At 40.0% G+C, this 25,068-nt stretch overlaps 1 protein-coding gene across 8 annotated transcripts in view; it reads left to right on the top strand.

Annotated features, from left to right (window-relative positions):
- p4ha2 (procollagen-proline, 2-oxoglutarate 4-dioxygenase (proline 4-hydroxylase), alpha polypeptide 2) overlaps positions 1-17,654 on the top strand; it is a 64,035-nt gene extending 46,381 nt beyond the window's left edge. For 5 of the 8 annotated variants that reach the window (XM_046867987.1, XM_046867989.1, XM_046867985.1 and 2 more), the window contains 6 exons: positions 2,933-2,986; positions 3,623-3,682; positions 3,754-3,819; positions 4,287-4,355; positions 13,869-13,965; positions 17,338-17,654. In XM_046867987.1, coding sequence (XP_046723943.1) covers positions 2,933-2,986; positions 3,623-3,682; positions 3,754-3,819; positions 4,287-4,355; positions 13,869-13,965; positions 17,338-17,408 — 417 coding nt within the window. In that variant the 3' untranslated portion in view covers positions 17,409-17,654. The remainder of the gene's footprint in view (positions 1-2,932; positions 2,987-3,622; positions 3,683-3,753; positions 3,820-4,286; positions 4,356-13,868; positions 13,966-17,337) is intronic. The other 3 variants (XM_046867990.1, XM_046867993.1, XM_046867991.1) reach the window with 3 other exon arrangements.
- Positions 17,655-25,068: the final 7,414 nt, after the last annotated feature.

The raw sequence follows: 25,068 nt of genomic DNA, 5'->3' as shown, positions 1-25,068 counted from the left end.
TGTTATCATCATCTACAGTGCATAATATCATCCAAAGATTCAGAGAATCTGGAACAATCTCTGTGCGTAAGGGTCAAGGCTGGAATACCATACTGGATGCCTGTGATCTTCGGGCTCTTAGACGGCACTGCATCACATACAGGAATGCTACTGTAATGGAAATCACAACATGGGCTCAGGAATACTTCCAGAAAACATTGTCACTGAACACAATCCACCGTGCCATTCGCCGTTGCCCGCTAAAACTCTATAGGTCAAAAAAGAAACCATATTTAAACATGATCCAGAAGTGCAGGCTCATTTAATGGACAGTGGCAAATTGGAAAACTGTTCTGTGGTCAGACGATTCAAAATTTGAAGTTCTTTTTGGAAAACTGGGACGCCATGTCATCCGGACTAAAGAGGATAAGGACAACCCAAGTTGTTATCAGCGCTCAGTTCAGAAGCCTGCATCTCTGATGGTATGGGGTTGCATGAGTGCGTGTGGCATGGGCAGCTTACACATCTGGAAAGGCACCATCAATGCTGAAAGGTACAGTACAGACCAAAAGTTTGGACACACCTTCTCATTCTACAATTTTCATAGTAATGAAAATAAAGAAAACTGTTTGAGTCACACTGAAGGCATCAAGGGCTATTTGACCAAGAAGGAGAGTGATGGGGTGCTGCGCCAGATGACCTGGCCTCCACAGTCACCGGACCTGAACCCAATCGAGATGGTTTAGGGGTGAGCTGGACCACAGAGTAAAGGCAAAAGGGCCAACAAGTGCCAAGCATCTCTCGGGGAACTCCTTCAAGACTGTTGGAAGACCATTTCAGGTGACTACCTCTTGAAGCTCATCAAGAGAATGCCAAGAGTGTGCAAAGCAGTAATCAAAGCAAAAGATGGCTACTTTGAAGAACCTAGAATATGACATTTTTCAGTTGTTTCACACTTTTTTGTTATGTATATAATTCCATATATAATTTCACGTGTTAATTCATAGTTTTGATGCCTACAGTGTGAATCTACAATTTTCATAGTCATGAAAATAAAGAAAACTCTTTGAGGTGTGTCCAAACTTTTGGTCTGTACTGTATATCCAAGTTCTAAAACAACATATGCTCCCATCCAGACATTGTCTCTTTCAGGGAAGACCTTGCATTTTCCAACATGACAATGCCAGACCACATACTGCCTGATTTTTCTGGTTTAGTTTTGATGAAATGTCTATTTTTTTCTTTTCACTGTGTGCCGTTTTCAGCCCATGAACCTGTTTTCTGTCATTGCGCAGCTTTTTCTATCTATCACTTGTGTATCATTTACTGGCTATCACACACCATACATGTAGGCTAGTTTACGAAGCTTACAATGGCAAATTCAAGAAGTATGAGGCTGACGTGGAGGAGACAGAGGAATTCAGCAATGTAAACATGACTGAGAACAGAGACATATCTGATCACCTGATTATCATCTTTTCTCTGCTTATGTTCTATATGGTGGATGTTCAGCCTGGATACATTTATTAGGTAACAAAATTTGTAAAAATTAATGCGTTAATGCAAATGTATTTTAACGCCAATAATTTTATTAACACACAATTAATATAGTGCGCATTACTGTTTGACCATTGTTATTAAAAATATAAATAAATAAATAAATAAATAAATAAATAAATAGGCGAAATTAAAACCTCAGGTACCTGAACTCTTCCACATTCACCACCTCTTCTCCTTGCAACCGCACCACTCCACTGCCCTCCTCTCATTCACACACATGTACTCTCTCTTACACCTACTGACTTTCATTCCCCTTCTCTCCAGCATGTATCTCCACCTTTCCAGGCTCTTCTCAACCTGCTCCCTACTCTCACCACAAATCACAATATCATCTGCAAACATCATAGTCCACAGAGACTCCTGTCTGACCTCGTCCGTCAACCTGTCCATCACCACTGCAAACAGGAAAGGGCTCAGAGTCGAATCTTGATGCAATCCAACCTCCACCTTAAACCAGTCTGTCATTCCTACTGCACATGTCACTGCTGTCACACTTTTCTCATGTCCTGCACCACCCTCACATACTTCTCTGACACACCTGGCTTCCTCATACAATACCACAACTCCTCTCTCGGCACCCTGTCCTACGCTTTCTCTAAATCCACAAACACACAATTCAACTCCTTCTGACCTTCTCTATACTTCTCCATCAACATTCTCAAAGCAAATAATGCGTCTGTGGTGCTCTTCCTCAGCATGAAACCATAATGTTGCTCAAAGATGGTCACCTCTTCTCTCAGCCTGGCTTCCACTACTTTTTCCCATAACTTCATGGTGTAACTGATCAACTTTATTCGCCTGTAGTTACTGCAGGTCTGCACATCTGCCTTATTCTTAAAAATCGGGACCAGCACACTCCTTCTTCATTCTCCAGGCACCTCTATACCTCAGGCAAAATATTTTATTTAATTAACAGCCCTTATAATTATGACATGAGGTCCAGTTACCAGTGTGACACTAAAACAGGTAGTAGTAATGGCTACTCTTTACTTAAGTACATGTCAAAGCCCAAACTTCTTTACTTTTACTTGAGTAAAAAAGTATAGTCAATACTTCAACTTTTACCACAGTGTTTTAAAACATGGTATCTGTACTTCTACTTAAGTGAAGGATGTGTGTACTTTTGCCACCTCTATTTATTTAGATAGATAAAAATAATCATTGTCCACATTGTGTGGATTTAATTGTTCAGTTTTTCCTAATTAAATCTTAGTAGATTTTTTTAAGAAACGCCTTCTACATGTCTTTTTTGTTTGTTTGTTTGTTGTATTTTTTGTATTTACATCAACCTGGCTTCTTTTGTGGAGGTCATAATTAATATATTGTTAAGTAAAAATGTATTAAAGCTAAAACCTTTTTTTTTTTTACAATCAATGTTTTTTCTCTAATGTAGGTTGCTAACTATGGGGTTGGAGGTCAATATGAGCCACATTATGACTTTTCAAGAGTAAGTACATTTGTGCAAGGCTCCTGGTAGATTTAATAGAATATTGTTGTCACAATTTTTTGTACACTATAAAGACAAATGTTCACTTAGACACCTGACCTTTACATCAATAGGGTAATGACCTTACATTCTAAATACATAGACATTACTATGGATTCAGTTCCCCCTTTTCAGCTATAACAGTTTCCATTCTTCTGGGCCTCCCCCAAAATGTTTCCACAAAGATAGGAGCAAGGCATTGTCTAAAATGTATTGCTATGCTGAAGCATTATGATTTTCCTTTAATGGAAGTAAGGGCCTAACTGGTTCAATTCAGTCAAGCAGGTAACGTTTATCTGGAATCTGCCAAACCAAGAGTTGCTCACCCATTAGTTGCTGGGGTAAATGCTTCCATAGTCCAATAATACAGCTTACAATTGACCATTGATATTTGATATCTAGGAGGGATACAATTACATGAACTGACTTTTCACCTCTTATTCACAATATCACGCTTGAATCCACTGAGCAATATTCACAAAATCAATTTTCTTTGTGTAACCTTGTGTTTATTTTAATGTGGTTAGAACCTCAAAAATGAGAGCACGTCTAGTTGATCAGTTCAGTTTGGATTAAAATTACAAATGTCTGTTGCAGCGTCCTTTTGACAACAACCTCAAGGTTGATGGAAATAGGCTTGCCACCTTTCTTAACTACGTAAGTACATGTATACTCTGAAGCAAGCAGTTTCATTACTTTGTTTTTCTGTCAAAATTTTATCTTCATAGAAAGATGAGACCGAGGCTTTCAAATCATTAGGCACAGGAAATCGTGTGGCTACTTTTTTAAATTATGTAAGTATGTATACCCTGAGTGTTCATGTTGAGAATAATGAAATTTTTATTCACGACTCGAATTCACAATTCCAGGGTCATGTCGTAATTTAATGTGCTCTTTTTCAATACTGTCATCATGTGTTATAAGTTAATGTTTTTAAACATTGCAAATTTGCAATTTTATTTAGCCTAATTGTGTATGGGTAGATAGCTATGCTTCAAATATTATTAGTAATGCAAAGGTGCTGTGGCATTTGTTTCGTTTTTTTATATATTTATTCAAATGTAGAATTATTGCAAATAATTACAAGAATGGGCCAAATATACAACTAAAGTCCATGGATCACAATGTCTGCCAGTGATGTTTTAATTAAAATGGCATGTGTACAGTATATACAGACATATCCGAAAATATTTTGACATTGCAAAGTTGCATGGATATTATCATTTTTAAACTACATTTCAATTTCTAATTCTAATGGCAGATGAGTGATGTGGAAGCTGGTGGTGCCACTGTGTTTCCAGATTTTGGTGCTGCTATCTGGCCAAAAAAGGTAGAGTTCATCACACATTAGCATTTAGTGAAGTGGTTTACAATAAAAGTTTCTGTCTCATCCATGTCTGCTACTAAGTTGGGAAGATACCTTTATATATGCTTGAATAGTAGGTAAGAAATCTATAAGACATTGATACAAGTCACAAAGGTTCTGGAACCAAGATTAATCTCTTTTTTTAAAGCACACTGCCAGCTTAACAAAGAACTTTATCTGTGGAAAAAGTGGAAGGTTTTAGACTGGCTGTGCCAAGGACCAGACCTTAACCCAGTTGAGCAGCATGAAATGCAATAGTCAACTGTGTTGGAGTTTAACTGTTTTTTAAAAGGCATGATGACAAGGTTTTTCTTGTTTTGTAAAATGTTTTATCTAGGCATTTCCTTAGTTATAAATATAATAAAGAAATGACAAAAGAAAATGTCAAATTTGATGCAAATCGGATGTGCATACTGTGTTGACTTTTTTAAAATTCCACGCAAAATTCCTTGCAAACTCGATTCAAACACGCGAAGATGGGGAAACAGGCCAAGCTAACAAGCCAATGTCAACAGTTGCATTGAACGACCAACAAGCAATTAAAATGACTAATATGTGATGATACTACAAGGTTGATGAGCACTTCTTGTTGGGTTTGGTTGGGAAGATTTACCAAACCCAATGATCTTGCTGGTAGGGAGGATTTGTGGGATCAGTTTGAGCAACATTGTAGTTATCAAGCATCCACTGCCTCAACGTTGGCAGTGCTGATCTGTCTCATCTTGCTTTGCTGAAATATACAGCTGTTCATCAGCATAGCAAGGAAAGCGAATACCATGTTTATGTATAATTTCACCCAGAGGCAGCATATATCTTATATATATATATATATATATATATATATATATATATATATATATATATATATATAGACACACATAAAAATGTCATCGTAGGTGCATGTCCGCTGTGAGAGACATAATCTAAAAAAAAAAATCCAGAAATCACAATGTATGATTTTTTAACTATTTATTTGTATGACACAGCTGCAAATAAGTATTTGAACACCTGAGAAAGTCAATGTTAATATTTGGTACAGTAGCCTTTGTTTGCAATTACAGAGTTCAAACATTTCCTGTAGTTTTTCACCAGGTTTGCACACGCTGCAGGAGGGATTTTGGCCCACTCCTCCACACAGATCTTCTCTAGATCAGTCAGGTTTCTGGCCTGTCGCTGAGAAACATGGAGTTTGAGCTCCCTCCAAAGATTCTCTATTGGGTTTAGGTTTGGAGACTGGCTAGGCCACGCCAGAAACTTGATATGCTTCTTACAGAGCCACTCCTTGGTTATCCTGGCTGTGTGCTTCGGGTCATTATCATGTTGGAAGACCCAGCCTCGACCCATCTTCAATGCTTTAACTGAGGGAAGGAGGTTGTTCCCCAAAATCTCGCAATACATGGCCCCGGTCATCCTCTCCTTAATACAGTGCAGTCGCCCTGTCCCATGTGCAGAAAAACACCCCCAAAGCATGATGCTACCACCTCCATGCTTCACAGTAGGGATGGTGTTCTTGGGATGGTACTCATCATTCTTCTTCCTTCAAACACGTTTAGTGGAATTATGACCCAAAAGTTCTATTTTGGTCTCATCTGACCACATGACTTTCTTCCATGACTCCTCTGGATCATCCAAATGGTCATTGGCAAACTTAAGACATGCCTGGACATGTGCTGGTTTAAGCAGGGGAACCTTCCGTGCCATGCATGATTTCAAACCATGACGTCTGTTGTATTACCAACAGTAACCTTGGAAATGGTGGTCCCAGCTCTTTTCAGGTCATTGACCAGCTCCTCCCGTGTAGTTCTGGGCTGATTTCTTACCTTCCTTAGGATCATTGAGACCCCACGAGGTGAGATCTTGCATGGAGCCTCAGTCCGAGGGAGATTGACAGTCATGTTTAGCTTCTTCCATTTTCTAATGATTGCTCCAACAGTGGACCTTTTTTCACCAAGCTGCTTGGCAATTTCCCCGTAGCCCTTTCCAGCCTTGTGGAGGTGTACAATTTTGCCTCTAGTGTCTTTGGACAGCTCATTGGTCTTGGCCATGTTAGTAGTGGGATTCTTACTAATTGTATGGGGTGGACTTTGAGGGTCAGAATTCTAGCTGATAGACAGGTGTTCAAATACTTATTTGCAGCTGTATCATACAAATAAATAGTTTAAAAATCATATATTGTGATTTCTGGATTTTTTTTTTTTTAGATTATGTCTCTCACAGTGGACATGCACCTACGATGACAATTTCAGACCCCTCCATGATTTCTAAGTGGGAGAACTTGCAAAATAGCAGGGTGTTCAATTTATTTTCCTCATATATATATATATATATATATATATATATATATATATATATATATTATGGGTGGCACGGTACATCGAAAAACACCCGAACCATTCGGTTCGCTTGTCTCGTGTGTGCGTCGCACGGTTCGACGCATGCGCAATGTAGCCCCGTGCTCAGTTTCGCCTCAGACAGTTTCGCGTGGACATACATATAGACAGTAAAAGTTGATTAAGGAGTGCTACAGAAATGGCAAGTGGAGGAGATAATGAAGGCTGCCCGGAGTTGGCGGATGCGCCCGCATCGTTCAAATCTGGTGTGTGGGAACATTTTGGATTTCAAGTTACTTACGATGACAATGGAAATAAATCAGTAGATAGAACTGTGACTGTGTGCAAGCATTGTGCAAAATGCATTCAATATGCTAATGCTAACACTTCTAATATGACAGTTTATTTGAGAAGACATCACACCATTGTGTCGATACAAACAGCACAAACAGGAGAGAGCCGGTTAGGAAACAACTTCTACTGTCTGCAGCATTTAAGCAACCTCTCAGTGATAAGTCGGACAGGGCAATAGCCATAACTAAAGCATTGGGGATGTTTATAGCAAAAGATATTCAACCGTGCAGCCATGGGCGTAAATCCCGGGGGGGACGGAGGGGACATGTCCCCCCCATCCGAGGATTGACCCCCCCAAAAATATATTTAAAAAATATCGCACTCTCTATGGTAAAAAATATATGTATGTATACTTAAATAATTGTGTAAGTAGAAAAAACCCCCGCAAAAAATGCATTTTGAAACAGTTGAGTTCCCCCCTCCTCTTCCTCACAGTGGTTTGACCCACTGCCTGCTTTCCTAGTTCATCTCACCTACTCAACATACACGACTCAGGTGTGTGTCTGTAGCTCAATTAATGTTCAACTCCATTGACTAGGGTATTTTATTCACTGTAAATAAAGCGATTCTCATTAATGTTGTTGATGCAGACTTTTAATTAGTTAAATTAGTAAAAATGCTGATTACTGATGTAATTTTCGATGAATCTGCTCTATTAGCGATTAAAATATGACTTATCTAGTGAACGTTAGCTTGTTTACAATAGCTTGTAGCATAGTGCACTGACACTAACACACCAAAGCCGTTTCCCATGCAGTGTTTTATTTGGGACGACTTGGTATAATGTTAACTTAACATTAACACACAATTAGCATATTGCATTTACTAAATGAGCACTGTGCTACATCCGAACTGACCCCAGTGTAGCTTTTTGTTTAATCAATTTCTATTCTGTTCTTAAGTGTCTTAATTAATTTTAAATAAAAATGTAAACCTTTTTTAATTCCTTGTTTTGCTTTGTCATTAAACCTGAGAAAAAGACTGTGTCTTTATAAGTACAATTTGACTATTATTTGTGTCCCCCTTCAAAAATTGCTCATGAAAATTTTTATATTTATTGTCCCCCCCTACTGTTAAATGAAATTTACACATGCGTGCAGCGTGACTGAGTGTGAAGGATTTCGTCAGCTGATGAATGTACTCGAGCCGCGGTTTAATATTCCCTCTCGCCGACACTTTTTTTTTGCCACCTAGCTTTTACTCAGAGATGGTCCCAATAATGTGCTTAAAGTCAAGTCAAATTCAGTGCATGATTACATTACAAAAATGTTAATACTGTATCCCAAATTGTGGATAATTATGCCAATAAGCTATATATCAAATGCTGAAGGAAATTTCTGGAGTGTTGAAGATTAAAAGAAAAAATAACAACAAGAACCATACAGAACCAAAAACCGTGACCCTAAAACCGTGATCCGAACCGAACCGTGGGTTTTGTGAACCGTGCCACCCCAATATATATATATATATATATATATATATATATATATATATATATATATATATATATATATATATACACAGTGGAACCCGGTTATCTCGCCCTCGGTTACCTCGACAACCCTATTAAGTCAACGTTTTTGAAGTGGAATCGCCAAATTCTCGCTTTTTCTAAGCATTTTTTATCGGTTATATCAACTTTTTTTATGTCGCGGAACCCTAATATCTCGAGCACAAGGGGGGGGGAATTAGAAATTTTAACGTCAGTTATGTCGATCGGCACGGTGCAGCCGCAGAAGAACTCGCGAAAGTGGCGGAAAAATCAAACCTTACAGATACTACAGGTGTTTGTATTGTATACTGGTGAATCTCTGCTGTTAGTAAGTGCACATATGCATTTTTTTTGTTAAATGTTATGCGATGAACGGGAGCGCGGCGCTCCCGGCTTTAACCGAGGGTAAGGAGCACGGCTCTCTCGGTAAGGAGTTGAAGCCGGGAGCTTTAGAGAAAGTGGCCGAGAAAGCACCTGCCACGCCCCCTTCGGCCGTTCACATTTGAGACTTTTCTGTCCCTCGTTTTTGGTTTCGGGTTCGGTTTTGGATCTTCCGGGTTTTTCCGGCTTGCGCCGTGCCGCGGTCGCGGTATTTTGAATTTCCTATTTTACATTCTCTCTCTCTCTCTCTCTCTCTCTCTCTCTCTCTCTCGGCTTATCTCCCCCTCAGCATCGTGGACGTAAGTTTTTTCGGACACTTTGTGTGTTTTTGCGGATTGCTTCAGCCTGATGGTCATAAGTTTTCCTAAACTTAGTTACTGTTTATTTTTCTTTTTTTCCCACATGTGGACTAAATGTGAGACGGCACTGTGCAGCCGCTGTTTTTTTTTTTTTTGAGCGATCTGTGTGTTTATAATGTTGGAGAATATAATAAAGGTTTGTTTTGAGAATGGATGATGGTTTGTATTGTATACTGGTAAATCTCTGCTGTTAGTAGGTGCACTTATGCCTTTTGTTGTTAACAAACGTATGTACATTTTTATAGCATGCCTTCATCAAACAAATCGCGGCAATGCTGTTGTGTAAAAAACCCTTCAAAAACACGTGCATGCACATTCTCATTTATTAACGCACATCATGTACATAAAGAAATTTCAAGCACGTTAATATACTGCCGCCATTTTGATTTTTGTTTATCTCGATCATCGGTTACCTCGATGCTTTTTGGCAACCCCCTAGGACATCGACATAACCGGGTTCCACTGTATATATAAATATAAAAACACATATGTATATTTCAGCAAAGCCAGATGAGACAGATAAGCTTAACAATGTTGAGGAGTGTGTAAAGGACATTAGGCAGTGGATGCTTGATAACTTCCTTCTGCTCAACTCAGATAAGATGTAAATAATATTACCAGGATCGCCTTCTTTCACCTTAAAAATATTGCTAAAATAAGAAATATGATGTCGTTACAGGATGCAGAAAAACTAGTTCATGAAAAGCAGTGGCCCTTGCGGAACACCAAACTTTACCTCAACAAACTGATAGCGATCAGTCAAATAAGACCTACGCCGGGATAGAGCTGTTCCCATTATTCCAACAACGTTCTTTAACTCAGGAAGTTCTCCTTTCATGCTATTTGAAATATTGTCAATTTGGTTTTCTAATTTCTAATTTCCAAGTGGTCTGTTTTTAAGGTGCGCATATGATCATTATAGGGGAGCTACACCATCTAGAGTGTAACAGAACGTTTATTTTAGGTATTCAGTGGCCTAGTTGAGCTCTGCAGCGTTAGATGGAGATCTAATTTATATCGACATTTCCAGAAGATTATTGATAAAACTCGCTGCTGTAGCAGACGTGCTGTAAATGCAGTAAATGTACGCTTAACACATTAACGTGGCAAGATACTACCGTATTTTTCGGACTATAAGCCGCTGCTTTTTTCCCTACGCTACGTTTTGAACCCCGCGGCTTAAACGACAAAGCAGCTAATTTATGGATTTTTCCTGGGTTTTTTCCGGTTTCACAAACTTCAAGCCAAAAAACTGATCCCCATAACATTAGACCAATGAAATTTCCGAACAGAAACAAAAAAAACCGCACCTCCGGTGTTGATTTTTAAACGCACGACGATGCCAAAAGATAAACTCCGGAGAGAAATACAGTAGTTGTGAAAGGAAGGAGGAAGACAGTGAACAATGACGTTCTTGGTCGGCTACTGTTTAGATACAAGCCGTTGTAGCGCGTTGAGTCTGGGTGAAGGGAGAGCTCGCTAAATCCAGTTGCAAATGAAATCATATAAGCACAGACAGGTTTCCAAAACTCGTGCTTTTTTATTTTTCTTGGCAACAGCGTTATGGGTTAGTCAAAGAAATGAGCATCAGAAAATAATAAACACATAATCCTCAGTCTCACACGCACACACATGCAGTAATACCAGCAGAATGCAGTGACATGCTGTTCCCAAAATGCCGCTTTGCTCTTAAAGGAGCCACAACGTATTTCACCCGTTACATCGTGTAACAGACACTCTCTTTCGGTAAAGCCTGTGTAAAGTTTATTAGTTTCAGTGTAGACTTCGGCTTATACACAAGGTGCGTCTTATTTATGTTAAAAATAAAAATATTTGTAAAATTCAGTGGGTGCGGCTTATACAAGGTGCGCTTTATAGTCCGGAAATTACGGATGAGGTAATGATCTGAAATAGCTTCCGACTGTGGAATTATGACAAAATGTTAATTTTTTATCCAAATGTTAATAACAAATCAGTGGTGCTGGAGATGCTGCTTCTTGACTGACTGAGGTCTCCCAGTCAGGAAGTCCAGGATCCAGTTGCAGAGGGAGGTGTTCAGAGGTGTTCATGGGCCAGATACTGCTTTAGTAAATGTTTTACATGATTGGGAGGAAGAACAAGTTTTGGATTTCTTTTTAAATTAGTGGGAAAATTAAAATTTCCTCTTAAATATCTCTAAAAACTAAGGAGATGGTTATTGATTTGAGAGAGAGAGCAAAATTTTACTCTTACATTAACATGTGCAAATACCGTGGTATAATGCTGGACAATAAACGTAACGTGTGATGCATGGACTGATTATGTAAGCAAGAAGCTTCAGCAAAGAATCTATTTATTATATAAATTAATTTATATTATTTTCCATAGCAGAATGCTTTTGATGTTTTATGGGGCTTTATTGAAAACATTGACATTTTATGCTATTTGCTGGTATGAAAATGATTCCAAAGCTCAGAGGAGTCACTGGAGAAGGTTGTAGCAATAGCAAACTTACAAAAGTTACAAAGCATAGGAAGTATGTACAGAGGTTTTAAGTAATAAAGTACAAATACTTTGTTACTGTACTTAGGTAGATTTTTTTAGTATCAGAAATTTACTTTACTATTTATTCCTTTGCTTTTTACACAAATATCTGTAATTTCTACTTCTTACATTTTCAAACCGGGCCCGTTACTTTAGTTTTTATTAAATAATATATCTATATATAGTTACATATATTTTCTTCTCATTGTGCCCCATTTTCAGCCCATCAACCTTTTTCCTGTCACTGCACTTTTCAATCTAGCACTGGTGTACCATTTCCTGGCTATCACTCACCACAGACGTAGGCTAGATTACGAAGCTAACAATGAGCAAGGCAGAAGGCAACAGGAAGTATGACTAGCATGGATGAGACAGAGGTAATCAGTGATGTAAACAGGACTGAGAACAGACATATTCCTGATCACCTTTTCTCTGCTATAAAGAAAAGTTGTGGAGTAAGGCTAACATCATTGTGAATGATAAGAGGCATCCTTTATCTTCTAACTTTTTGTTACCATCTGGCCAAATGATATTGTGTTCCTAGATGCCCGCAAAACGGGTCAAAATGATATTTTTTACCTCAAGCAATTAAATTATTAAATTCTTCTTCCTCTAGTGGTAAGTGGTCAGTTAGACTGGTCAATTTAAATCAAATGTGTTAATTTTATTATTTAAATCCTGGAGTAAGAACGGGCGCTTTGAGGATGGATTGGACTGTAGTTAATGTCAACAGTCTGCTACACTGACTCAGGATACAGTTCGCTTCTGATCATCATCACTGTACCCTGCAACATTGTATATCTGCTTCAAATGGACATTCGGTGCAACCCAGATGAGGATGGGTTCCCTCTTGAGTCTGGTTCCTCTCAAGGTTTCTTCCTTATGCCATCTCGGGGAGTTTTTCCTTGCCACAGTTGCTCATCAGGGACAAACTTACTTACAAAGAACATATTTACTTTTAATCACCACATTATCTGTGTAAAGATGCTTTGAGACAATGTTCATTGTTAAAATCGCTATACAAATAAAAATGAAATGAATTGAATTGAATATTTATTTACCGTTGAACATTAATAACAATAGAGATTACTACAGAGTTGGTCCCACTTTAGCTGCTATAAAAGCCTAAAATTTTCTAAGAATGTTTACCATTAGGTTTTAGACTTGTTTTCTGTGCAGTCCATTTCAGTTTTTCCAAACAAACTATTTCATAATTATATCTTTACTCACCTCATGTTCACAGAGTTGTCATGCTGGAACAAGCATTCAGAGACAGATATGCAGTGTTGGGCAGTAACGCGTTACTTTTGACAGTAACTAATACTGTAATGTGTTACTTTTAAAAATAAAGTAGCTTTGTTACCGTTACTGTGTGGTGCGTTACCTGTTTAGTTAAGTATAAAGACAAACATTTTTGTCAAATGTAAGCTGTGTCTTTCTGGTTCGAAGCTCGTATCCCGGTGTTCTGTTTTACATTGTTGATAGTTTTTATATTTCAGCTGTGAAAGGAACATTTTTAAGAGCTCAACGCAACAGTAGAAGCCACTTTCGTTTTTGATTCTGAATATATTATTCAGCTTGTTTTGTTATTTATTTTAGAAATCCTTGTGATATATTCAGTTTGTGTTGGTCTGACTTTAATAAAATAGTGTTTAAAAATTACTTTGTGTTTAAGTCAGTTTTGTGTTTGTAGACCATAACACATAGAAGGGCATTAATGGGAACATTCAAGAATGTTCTTTAAAAAAGTAACTAAAAAGTTACTTTTAACAGTAACGCATTACTTTTTGGTGTAAGTAATCAACAAAGTAACTAAGTTACTTTTTGAATGAAGTAACAAGTAACTGTAACTAGTTACTATTTTTTAGTAACTAGCACAACACTGCAGATTTGTGTTTCCAATATTGTGGCAACTGTTGGGCAAAGGCCCACATATGGGTGTTATGATTGGATAACATTTGGCCGTATATTTTAAGTCTGAATATTATGTCAGAAGTGCTAAAACATTTAGAATGTTTTATCATTCCTCTGCTTCTAGGGTACCTCAGTGTTCTGGTACAATCTCTTTAGGAGTGGAGAGGGAGATTACCGAACAAGACATGCAGCCTGTCCAGTTTTAGTCGGTAGTAAATGGGGTAAGTGTGGCTTCTACATTACAATTATAAAAATCAGATTTTCAGTAAATTATTTATTTCACATCAGGTTGTAATGGCCTTATTAAAACTTGTCATACATACATTGTACATGTTGTCCTAGCAGACTCTATTTGTATGGTGTATGCATTTCACCACTGATCTGATATATGCAATCTGATATATGCAGTTTGAATCGTCAGATTGTTACAACTCTAATTTTAAATCATTCAAATTCAAGAGATTTCCCAACTGTACTTACAGTTGCATAACTTTTTATTTTATTCAACTGTTTTAAAAAGTCTTCTTCTTCTTCTTCTTTTGGCTGCTCTGATTAGGGTCACCACAGCGGATCATCCTTCTTCATACTACTCTGTCCTCTACATCTGCCTCTTTCAAACCAACTACCTGCATGTTTTCCTTCACCACATCCATAATTCCACATTTCCACATTTCCTTCTTCCTCAGCATTCTCTTACTGATATACCCCATGTCCCTCCTCTGTACATGTCCAAACCATCTCAATCGGGCTTCTCTTACTTTGTCCCCAAAACATCCTACATGCGCTGTCCCTCTAATAAACTCATTTCTAAATTTGTCCATCCTCGTCACTCCCAACAAAAACCTTAACATCTTCAGCTCTGCTACCTTCAGCACCACCTCCTGCCTTTTACTCAATGCCATTGTCTCTAATCCATACAACATTGCAGGTCTCATCATACATCAAACATCAAACATCATAGTCCAGGGAGACTCCTGTCTGACCTCGTCCGTCAAACTGTCCATCACCCCTGCAAACAGGAAAGGGCTCAGGTCCGATCCTTGACTCAATCCAGCCTCCACCTTGAACCAGTCTGTCGTTCCTACTGCACAATTCACTGCTGTCACACTGTCCTCATACATGTCCTGCACCACCTTCACATACTTATTTGACACACCTGACTTCCTCATACAATACAACAACTTTTCTCTTGGCACCCTGTCGTACGCTTTCTCTAAATCCACAAATACACAATGCAATCCCTTCTGTCCTTCTCTTTACTTAACTATCAACATTCTCAAAGCAAATAATGCGTCTGTGGTGCTCTTCCTCGGCGCATGAAACCATACTGTTGCTCACAGATTGTCACCTCTTCTCTCAGCATGGCTTCCACTACTCTTTCCCATAACTTCATGGTGTGACTGAACAACTTAATTCCCCTGTAGTTACTGCAGGTCTGTACATCTCCCTGATGCTTAAAGATCGGTACCAGCACACACCTTCTCCATTCCTCAGGCATCCTCTCACCTTCCAAAATCTTGTTAAACAATCTGGTTAAAAACTCCACTGCCATCTCTCCTAAACATCTCCATGCTTCTACCATCTGGTCCAACTGACTTTCCACTCTTCATCCTTTTAATCGTTGCTCTCACTTCCTCCTTACTAATCCTATCCACTTCCTGCTTTACAATCTTCACATCATCCAACCTTCTCTCTCTCATTTTCCTCGTTCATCAGCTGCTCAAAATACTCCCTCCACCTTCTCAACACACTTTCCTCACTAGTCAACACATTTCCATCTCCATCCTTTATTGCCTAACTTGTAACACATCATTCCCAGCTCGGTTCCTCTGCCTGGCCAATCGGTACAAATGCTTTTCTCCTTCTTTAGTGTTCAACCTCTCATACAGCTCCTTGTATGCCTTTTCCTTGGCTTTCGCCACATCCCTCTTCTCCTGCTGCCGCATCTCCTTGTACTCCTGCCTACTTTTCTCATTACCCTGTCGATCCCACTTTTGTTTTGTTAACCTCTTATGCTTATGCTTATGCTCTCCTGCACTTCCTTATTCCAACAACCACATCTCTTTGTCTTCCTTTCTATTTCCAGCTGTCACACAAGTACTTTTCTAGCTGCCTCCTTTATCACTCCTGCAGTATTTTCCCAATTATTCAGCACCTCTTCACCACCACCACCGAGCCTCTGTCTGACCTCTTCCCTGAACCTCACACTACACTCTTCCTCCTACATTTTCCACCATATTATTCTTCTGTCTGTCCTCACTCTTCTCCTCTTCTTCTTTGCTTCCAAAACCATCCTACAGACCACCATCCGATGTTGTCTAGCTACACTGTCCCCTGCCAACAACTTACAGTCTCCAATCTCCTTCAGGTTGCATCTCCTACATAGAACATAATCCACCTGTGTGCACCTCCACTCTTATACGTCACCCTATGATCCTCCTTCTTCTTTAAATATTCACCACTGCCATTTCTATCCTTTTAGCAAAATCTACCACCATCTGCCCTTCCACATTCCTCTCCTTTAGGCCATACCTACCCATAATCTCCTCATCACCTCTGTTCCCTTCACCTACATGCCCATTAAAGTCTGCCCCAATCACCATTCGTTCATTTCTAGGTACACCATCTACCACTTCATCTAATTCACTTCAAAATCTTTCCTTCTCCTCTATGTCACAGCCCACTGACATTTCTCATGACATTTATCATCATCCCTTCAACTTCCAGCTTTACGTCATAGTGGCAACATTTAAAGTACCAACCCTAACCTCTACTCTCCTACACTTCTCCTTTCCCTGGCATCTCTGTAGACATCTTCCTCCTCTCCTTCTCCTCCTTTGGCCAACAGTAGCCCAATTTCCACCGGTACCGTATTGGCTAACGATACCTGTGGCAGTCGTTGTTAACCCGGGCCTCGACCGATCCGGTATGAATTTCTTAATCGTGACCCGCATATTTGATTTGGCACGTTTTACGCTGGATGCCCTTCTTAACGCAACCCTCCCTATTTATCCGGGCTTGGTACCAAGAGTGCACTGGCTTGTGCCTCGCTAATGGCTGGGTTACCAAACAAAAGCACATGGAGCATAAATACAAAACCAAAGCATGCCACAAACAAAGCAAAGGGGAGATCTCTGACAAGCAATTATGGACTCACTGTGTCACAGAAAAACGTATAAACAGGTGCGGCTAATTTATGTTTAAAATAAAAATCTTTATAGTCCGGAAATTACGGTACTTATGATGAATGTGAATGAAAAGTTAAGATTATCATAAGACAGTAGTGTTGTTTTTTGTTTTTTGTTTATCTTAAAAACACTTCTGTGGAGAGATGCCCCACAACATATTATTTCAGCCAGCAAAATCTGCACTACTGAAAAAAAATGTTCACATAGGTTACATTGTCACCTAAATGAATAGTATTATTTTATGGTACCAGTTTTATCTTCAGCATATTTTTAGCATTTATCAGGCTGTTTCTATTTCATAAAACATTTTTTTGTTTGTTTTATGATAATGGTCATGACACAAACAACTTAATTTAGTTAACACTACATTTTAACAGCAACATTTTATTCTTTTCTGCTCAACAGTGTCAAACAAGTGGATTCATGAGAGAGGTCAGGAGTTCAGGAGACCCTGTGGTCTTACAGAAGTGGACTGATTCTGCCTGCTAAAAGTTAAACATTTTTGAAACATTTATACTCATAGCTTCTCCTGCAGTGCCTGAACTGTGATCAAAAACACAACACAATTTAGCATCTTTCACCATGAATGGATGCACTCTGTTAGAAGTCACTCAGCTGTTTTAGCAATATTACACACTGAAATAAATTCTGTGGATAACAGGTATCAGTAGCCATTATTACCAAATTGGTAGTATGGGCTATTTCCTGTGCACCAACAGATATATGGTTTTGTGTCGGTTATTTTATTTTAATATTTCTTTTCAACGCTTTCTCTTAATCCACAAACACACAATGCTTCTACCGGTATGCCATCTGGTCCTACCGACTTTCCACTCTTCATCCTCCTAATAAATGGTCTCACTTCCTCCTTACTAATCCTATCCACTTCCTGCTTCACCATCTCTACACCATCCAGCCTTCTCTCTCTTTCATTTTCCTCGTTCATCAGCTGCACAAAATATTTCCTTCATCTTCTCAACACATTCTCCTCACTAGTCAACACATTTCCATCCCCATCCTTTATTGCTCTAATTTGCAGAACATCCTTCCCAGCTCGGTCCCTCTGACTGGCCAATCGGTATAAATCCTTTGCTCCTTCCTTAGTGTCCAACTTCTCATACAGCTAAGGTAGTTCCTTGGCTTTCACCACATCCCTCTTTACCTGCTGCCGCATCTCTTTGTCTTCCTTTCTATTTCTAAATGTCACACCAAGTACCTTTCTAGCTGTCTCCCTTATCACTTTTTGCAGTAGTTGCCCAATCATTCAGCACCTCTTCACCACCACGGAGCCCCTGTCTGACCTCTTCCCTGAACCTCACATTACAAGCTTCCTTCATCAGTTTTCACCATCTAATTTTTTTTTTTTTTTTTCCAAATTTTTTTATTGAAAAATCAACATTGACAGATACAAAAATGTAAACAGAAATTCTCAGTTTTTCTTTTTAAACAAACACAGAAAGAAAACATCCCCACCCCCCAAAACACAGACAAAACCCCAGACAAAGACACACACACACACACACACATGCGCATGCACACACACCCCACATCCCCCTGCTTAAACAACTGAAGAAACAGAACAAAGGTCATGCATACAGTCCAATTTTGACCACTTTAGATCTTTAACCAGGTAGCACCCGTAGTCTCCTAAAATAAGAAATAACAGGTTGCCACTTGCAAAAAAAAGTGCCAGTAGAACCCCTCAGTGTATATTTTATTTTCTCCAACTTAAGAAAAAACATTAAGTCTTTAAACCACCGAGAGATGGTAGGACATCCTGTTGTTTTCCAATGAAGAAGTATGCAACGTCTGGCCAATAAAGATGAGAAAGCTAAAACATCTTTGTGTGCAGAACTCAGTGATACCGACTCGCCGGTAACCCCAAATATAGCGATCAGTGGGCATGCCGTCAATTGCACTCCAAATATGGAGGACATAACGCTGAAAAAACCGGTCCAGAATGCATGCAATTTCGGGCACAGAAAAAACATATGACTCAAATTCTGTACAAAACCTTAAACTGAATGAGGCTGAGGCGGGCACAGGAAGTGGTAGTTCGTATCCTATCCACGGCCTTCTCCCACCGTTCATCGCCAAACTGCAGCCCCAACTCCTCCTCCCATGCGGTCCTGGTTTTATCTGTATCACAGCTATCGAGAGATAAAATAAAACTGTATATCCGGGAAATCAAACCAGGCTGGTGTGGGGCAAACATGACTAAACTCTCCCAAGGTTGCTTGGGGGGTACAGAGGGAAAATTGGGAAGGCATTTAGATACAAAGCTGCGGACTTGGTGATATCGAAAAAAATGAGCTGTAGGCAGCCCATACTCCAAGGACAGGCTGGTGAAACTTCTAAAGACGCCATCTTTGTACAAATTGTAAAGTTGCTTGACGCCTTTTTCATGCCACAGTGAGAAAGCTGAATCCAAAAGTGACGGGGGAAACAAATGATTTCTATTCAAGGGACCCAGTGCTGATAGAGCCCTAAATTTAAAGTGACGCCTAAACTGAAACCAAATCTTAAGTGTGTTCAGCACGACTGGATTGTCAGTATATTGAGATGGTTTGACCGGAAAAGGTGAGCAAAGCAGAGCAGATACAGAGGACGATCTACAAGACAGTAGCTCTAGATTGCACCAAGTGGATTCTGTTGAATCGACCAGAAGTTCAGTTTTTGGATATGTGCAGCCCAGTAGTATATTTGAAAATTGGGCAAAGCAAGCCCACCACTGAGCCTACATCTCTGCAATAAAGCCTTACAGTTCTGGGCGGTTTTCCACTCCAAAGAAAAGAATTAATGATTCTATCTAAAGAATAAAAAAAAATACTTGGGTAAAAATAGCGGAAGCGATCGAAAAAAATAAAGAAACTTGGGCAGAACATTCATTTTAACTGCATTAATTTTTCCTGTTAATGACAGAGGCAGACTGCTCCACCTCTGAAAATCCGACTTCATGTCCGCCACAAGCGGAGCGAGATTGGCATGAAAAAGTTTGGGTAAGGAACGGGTCACCGTGATACCAAGGTATTTAAAGCCTGAATAGTTGAATTTGAATGGCAGATTCAGATGCTGAAGTTGTAGAGCGTCAGTGTTTACCGGATAACACTCGCTCTTATGGAAATTCAGTTTGTATCCCGAGAAAGAGCCAAAATCACCCAAGATAGATAAGATGACAGGAATAGAGGCTGCAGGATCCGTCACATATAACAACAAATCATCAGCATATAAGGATACCTTATATTCCGCCCCCTTGCGAGTTATACCCTTAAAGGCTAACGAGGATTTAAGTTTAATGGATAATGGCTCAATGGCAAGGGCGAATAGCAGTGGTGACAGTGGGCACCCCTGCCGGGTTCCACGCCCGAGACTAAAATAATCAGAGCTAATATTATTTGTACGAACACTGGCTTGCGGAGATTTATAAAGAAGTCGGATCCAGGAGACAAATGTATCACCAAACCCGAATTTCTTCAATATTGCAAACAGGTATTCCCACTCGACTCTATCAAACGCTTTCTCCGCATCCAATGAGACTACCACCTCAGGGAGAGGAGATGACTGCTTAGAGTAAATTATATTGAAAAGTGTACGAGTGTTAAAAAAAGGATGCCGCCCTTTAATGAATCCAGTCTGCTCCATAGATATGATACGTGGTAGTACATTTTCTAGCCGGGATGCGATCACTTTCGCCAGCACTTTCATGTCGGCATTCAGCAGCGACAGCGGTCTGTATGACCCGCACAGGTTGGGATCCTTGCCCTTCTTCAAGAGAAGGGCTATTGAGGCCTGATTGAAAGTAGGTGGTATGCGCCCGATCCAGAGATTCATTGAACACACCAAGGAGCAGCGGCGCCAATTTATCGATAAACTTCTTTAAAAACTCAACTGGAAAACCATCTGGGCCGGAGCTTTATTAGACTGCATCGCTTTATTGAAGCTCTGACTTCGTCAAGAGATAGTGGAGAGTCCAAGTTCTGTACAGAGACTGTATCAACAACAGGAAAATCGACACTTTGAAGGAAATCACCCAGTCTCTTACTATCAGTAAGGCATTCAGATTTATAAAGAGCAGAGTAATATGACTTAAATACTGCATTGATCTCTATGGGATCGTAACGGTGACATTCGAGTCATTATTAATCTGTGGTATTAGGCGTGATGCAGCCTGCCGTCTTAGCTGATGAGCTAACAATCTGCTTGGTTTGTCACCATATTCATAATACGATCCACGAGTTCGTAGTAACATACATTCAGTGTCCCTAGTGGAAAGGAGATCGAATTCTGCCTGCAACTCAACACGTTGTTTGTATAGCTCTGGAGACGGGTTGGATGCGTAGCTCTGATCGAGTTGGCTGATAGCCGATGAGATGTCCCTGAGTTTAGCTCTGTGCTCTCGATATGTGAAAGCAGAGTACGAAATGATTCGTCCCCTGAGATAGGCTTTCATAGTCTCCCATAATAATGAGCATGGAGTAGAGTCAAGACGATTAAACAACAAGAATTCATCAATAGCTCCAGAAATAGACGCACAGAAATCCTTGTCTGCTAGGAGATGCGAATTAAACCGCCAGGGAGATTGTGTAGGTCTATGGGTCGAGAATTGGATATCCAACGCTAGAGGAGCATGATCAGAAACCACAATGGCCAAATAATCTGTAGATACAACAGAGCGATTAAGACGGCTATCAATAAAAAAATAATCAATTCTGGAATATGAGTGATGGACCGGGGAGAAAAATGAGAATTTTTATCCCAGGATTGCGACATCTCCACGGGTCTACCAAGCCGTTTTGTGACACGAAATCGGAGAACGATTTAGACATTGCAAATTGGGATGCAGCACGAGAACTAGAACGATCCAAAACAGGGTTAAAAACACAATTCAAATCACCGCCAAAAATTATCAAATGGGTATTTATAAAGGGAAGACTGCCAATTAACCTATTCGCAAAATCAGGATCATCAAAATTTGGAGCGTAAATATTTACCAACAGAACCTTGGCCTGCATCAGTGTACCAGCCACAATGACATATCTGCCATTCCTATCCGCAATTGTATGGGTAGGCGAAAACTGTATGCTTCTATGTACTAGGATTGCCACCCCTCGCGCCTTAGAATTGAAATTGGAGTGAAAAGTTTGACCCACCCAAGGACGGTGAAGCCTATGATGATCTCTGACCCTGAGGTGTGTTTCCTGTAAAAATACTATGTCGGCACGTAAGCGTTTCAGGTGGGTAAAAACCCTAGACCGTTTAATAGGATTACCCATACCCCTAATATTCCAGCTAAGGAACCGGACAGGTGCACCACTGCCAGCTAAAAGTGAGTCTGTATTATTGTCAGCCATTTATCCAAAACCACTACACAAAAAAGAAACCAGGACCTGTGAAGCCAGGGGGATCCCCACCATCCCCCCCCCCCACCCGAGTGCGCGCGCATTCGACACACAAACACATACCCAACACACAAGTAGAGTCCCCATCCTAACAATGACCCCAGGGGACAGCAACATGGACTATCAAAAAAGAAACCTATCGCCGCCCACACAAATAAATGTGCTAACGACACGGAGAACAAGCCCATCCTAAACAAAGAGAGGGCTCCAGCAGATTAAACACAACAGAAATTAAGCGCAACTATATCCAGTTCACTGCTGCCCATTCCCGGTCTACATAAACATATTAACAAAGCTTCTAGAGGAAAATAAGTTCCCAACATAAATCGACCAAGCGTTCATGAAACAAACATTAAGTTTTCAGGATCACTTACACTTCGATTTCCGTAAAAATAACGCTTACAAAAAAAAAAAAAAGCAAACAAACAAACAAAAATAATAATAACAAATAAATAAAAAGTTAAGGAGTTAAAGACCAGCATCACCAGGCGGAGTTTGTGAATAGTGCAGTGTCATGAAAAACAAGGAGCAAACATCACGACCAACAGCGACAAAAAATATGTTCACACTTTAGACACACTTTGAAAAGTTTTTATATATTCGCTGGCCTCGTCAGGTGAAAGAAAATCTTTCCCAACACCATTGTGTGTGATACGTAGCCGCGCTGGATAAAACAACCCGTACCGCACACCTTCAATGCCACGGAGCTGCCGCTGCACCTCGTTAAAGACAGCCCGTGCTTTTGCGGTTTTTACCGTATGGTCTGGAAAAATAGAAATGTTCAGACCCTTAAACTGAATTCGCTGCAGTTCTTTGGCACGCCGCAAGACATCCAGACATTCGCTGTGATAGTGAAATCTGGCCACAATGGCTCGTGGTCGTTCACCAGGCTTTGGGACGGGCTGTAAAGTGCGATGTGACCTGTCCAGAAGCGGCTCCTTTTCCAGACTCAGTGCCTCCTTCAGCAGCACGGCAACATTCGCAGTAGTGGAACTATTGGGCCCCTCAGGAACACCGATTATCCGGACATTATTGCGCCGCGATCTAGCTTCCAGGTCTTCACATTTGGTCTCCAGCTTATTGTACTCAGCAGTAAGACGGTGTATGTCACGTTGCATTACAGCGATATCATCGGTGCAAACAGAAAGTGAGCGCTCCATTCCAGTCACAGTGCCCCTCAGTTCCCGCACCGCAGCCTCATTCGCAACCTTATCGCTGGACAGCTGCGCCTTCACCACTTGCAGCTCCGACTTTATTGTCAGCAAATCGTTTCCTAATGTACGTTCCAATGCACGTAGTTCGGACTTAAATACCTCGATGATTTCGGACTTCAGAGAGGACAGCAGCTCTGACTTTAATGAGTCAATATCAGCCTTAGAAGCTGCCTGTGAAACGATGGGCCCTTCACTCAGAGGTGAATCACGAGAAGGCGAGGCCGCAACTGTTGCACCAGGCCGCAGCTGCGACTGAGTTGTGCTACGGGTCTTAGAAGTTTTACCAGACATCATAATTACCTCTAGACTCAGATACACAAACAGGAAGAGTAAACCAAGGGATTGAGAGCAAAAAAAAGAACAAACAAAAGCGAAAAGCTCGAAATAATAACAATTACAACATTAATCCACCGGAGCCCCCTAACACCACGTCCTACTCCATGACAAGCTCCTTCAGGTTGATTGGAGACTGACAGTGCTCCTGCATAGAACATAGTCCACCTGTGTGCACCTTCCTACACTCTTATAAGTAACCCTATGCTCTTCCTTCTTCTTAAAATAAGTGTTCACCACTGCCATTTCCATCCTTTTAGCAAAATCTACCACCATCTGCTCTTCCACATTCCTCTAATTAAAGCCATACCTACTCATCACCTCCTCCTCACCTCTGTTCCTTTCACCTACATGCCCATTAAAGTCTGCCCCAACCACCAATTGTTCATTCCTAGGTACACCATCTACCACTTCATCTGATTCACTCCAGAACTCTGCACTGCCCACACTGCAAATTACCAGTCTATACCACAACAAAATACCATAACAAATTATGCCTTATTTTTTGTCATTTTCTTGCTTTCTTTCTCTTTCTTTCTTCCATCCATCCATCCATTCTATACACTGTTGTGTATTCAAGGAGATCATAACCCAGCTACCTTGTTAATAACCCAGGTTTTGCAGTACGTGCTTGAAGTGCTGTTTTCTCATACACATCCAGTAGAAAATGAACAAATTGAGACTCCTTGTTCTTCTAAATTACATTAAAGCCTTTTTTTTTTTTTTTAAACTAAATGAATCATTTATGAAAGAACCATCACTACTGCTTTTAGTTCAACACACTTACAAGCTTTAACTCCATAACATGGCCTCTTTTAAAACTTTGTCTACTTTTCAGTGTTTGTGATTGGTGTGCAGCAGCTAATGAATGCTTGTTTAACTGACATTAAATATGGCAGTAATTCAACTGCTATTACAACTTAGTGTGTGTGATATAGTTTTATTTCTTTCATCAAAGAATTTATTGGCTTGACTCTCAAGCTTGCATGATCTCTTGCATAAACACCACATTCTTTTTATGAATTACCTAAAGATAGAAACATAATATTGGTATCTTATTGTCATTACTATTTGAGGGATATTCCGAACAATTTTTAAAAAGAATTGCAAACTGTATTTGCAATTGCATGTTCCATATGTGGACACATAAATTGTGACAAGCCAAACGCAATTACAAATCTTGCATTACC

Source organism: Silurus meridionalis, chromosome 15, assembly GCF_014805685.1.
Source record: "Silurus meridionalis isolate SWU-2019-XX chromosome 15, ASM1480568v1, whole genome shotgun sequence".
Taxonomy (NCBI): domain Eukaryota; kingdom Metazoa; phylum Chordata; class Actinopteri; order Siluriformes; family Siluridae; genus Silurus; species Silurus meridionalis.
This window is presented reverse-complemented; position numbering and strand designations above follow the sequence as displayed.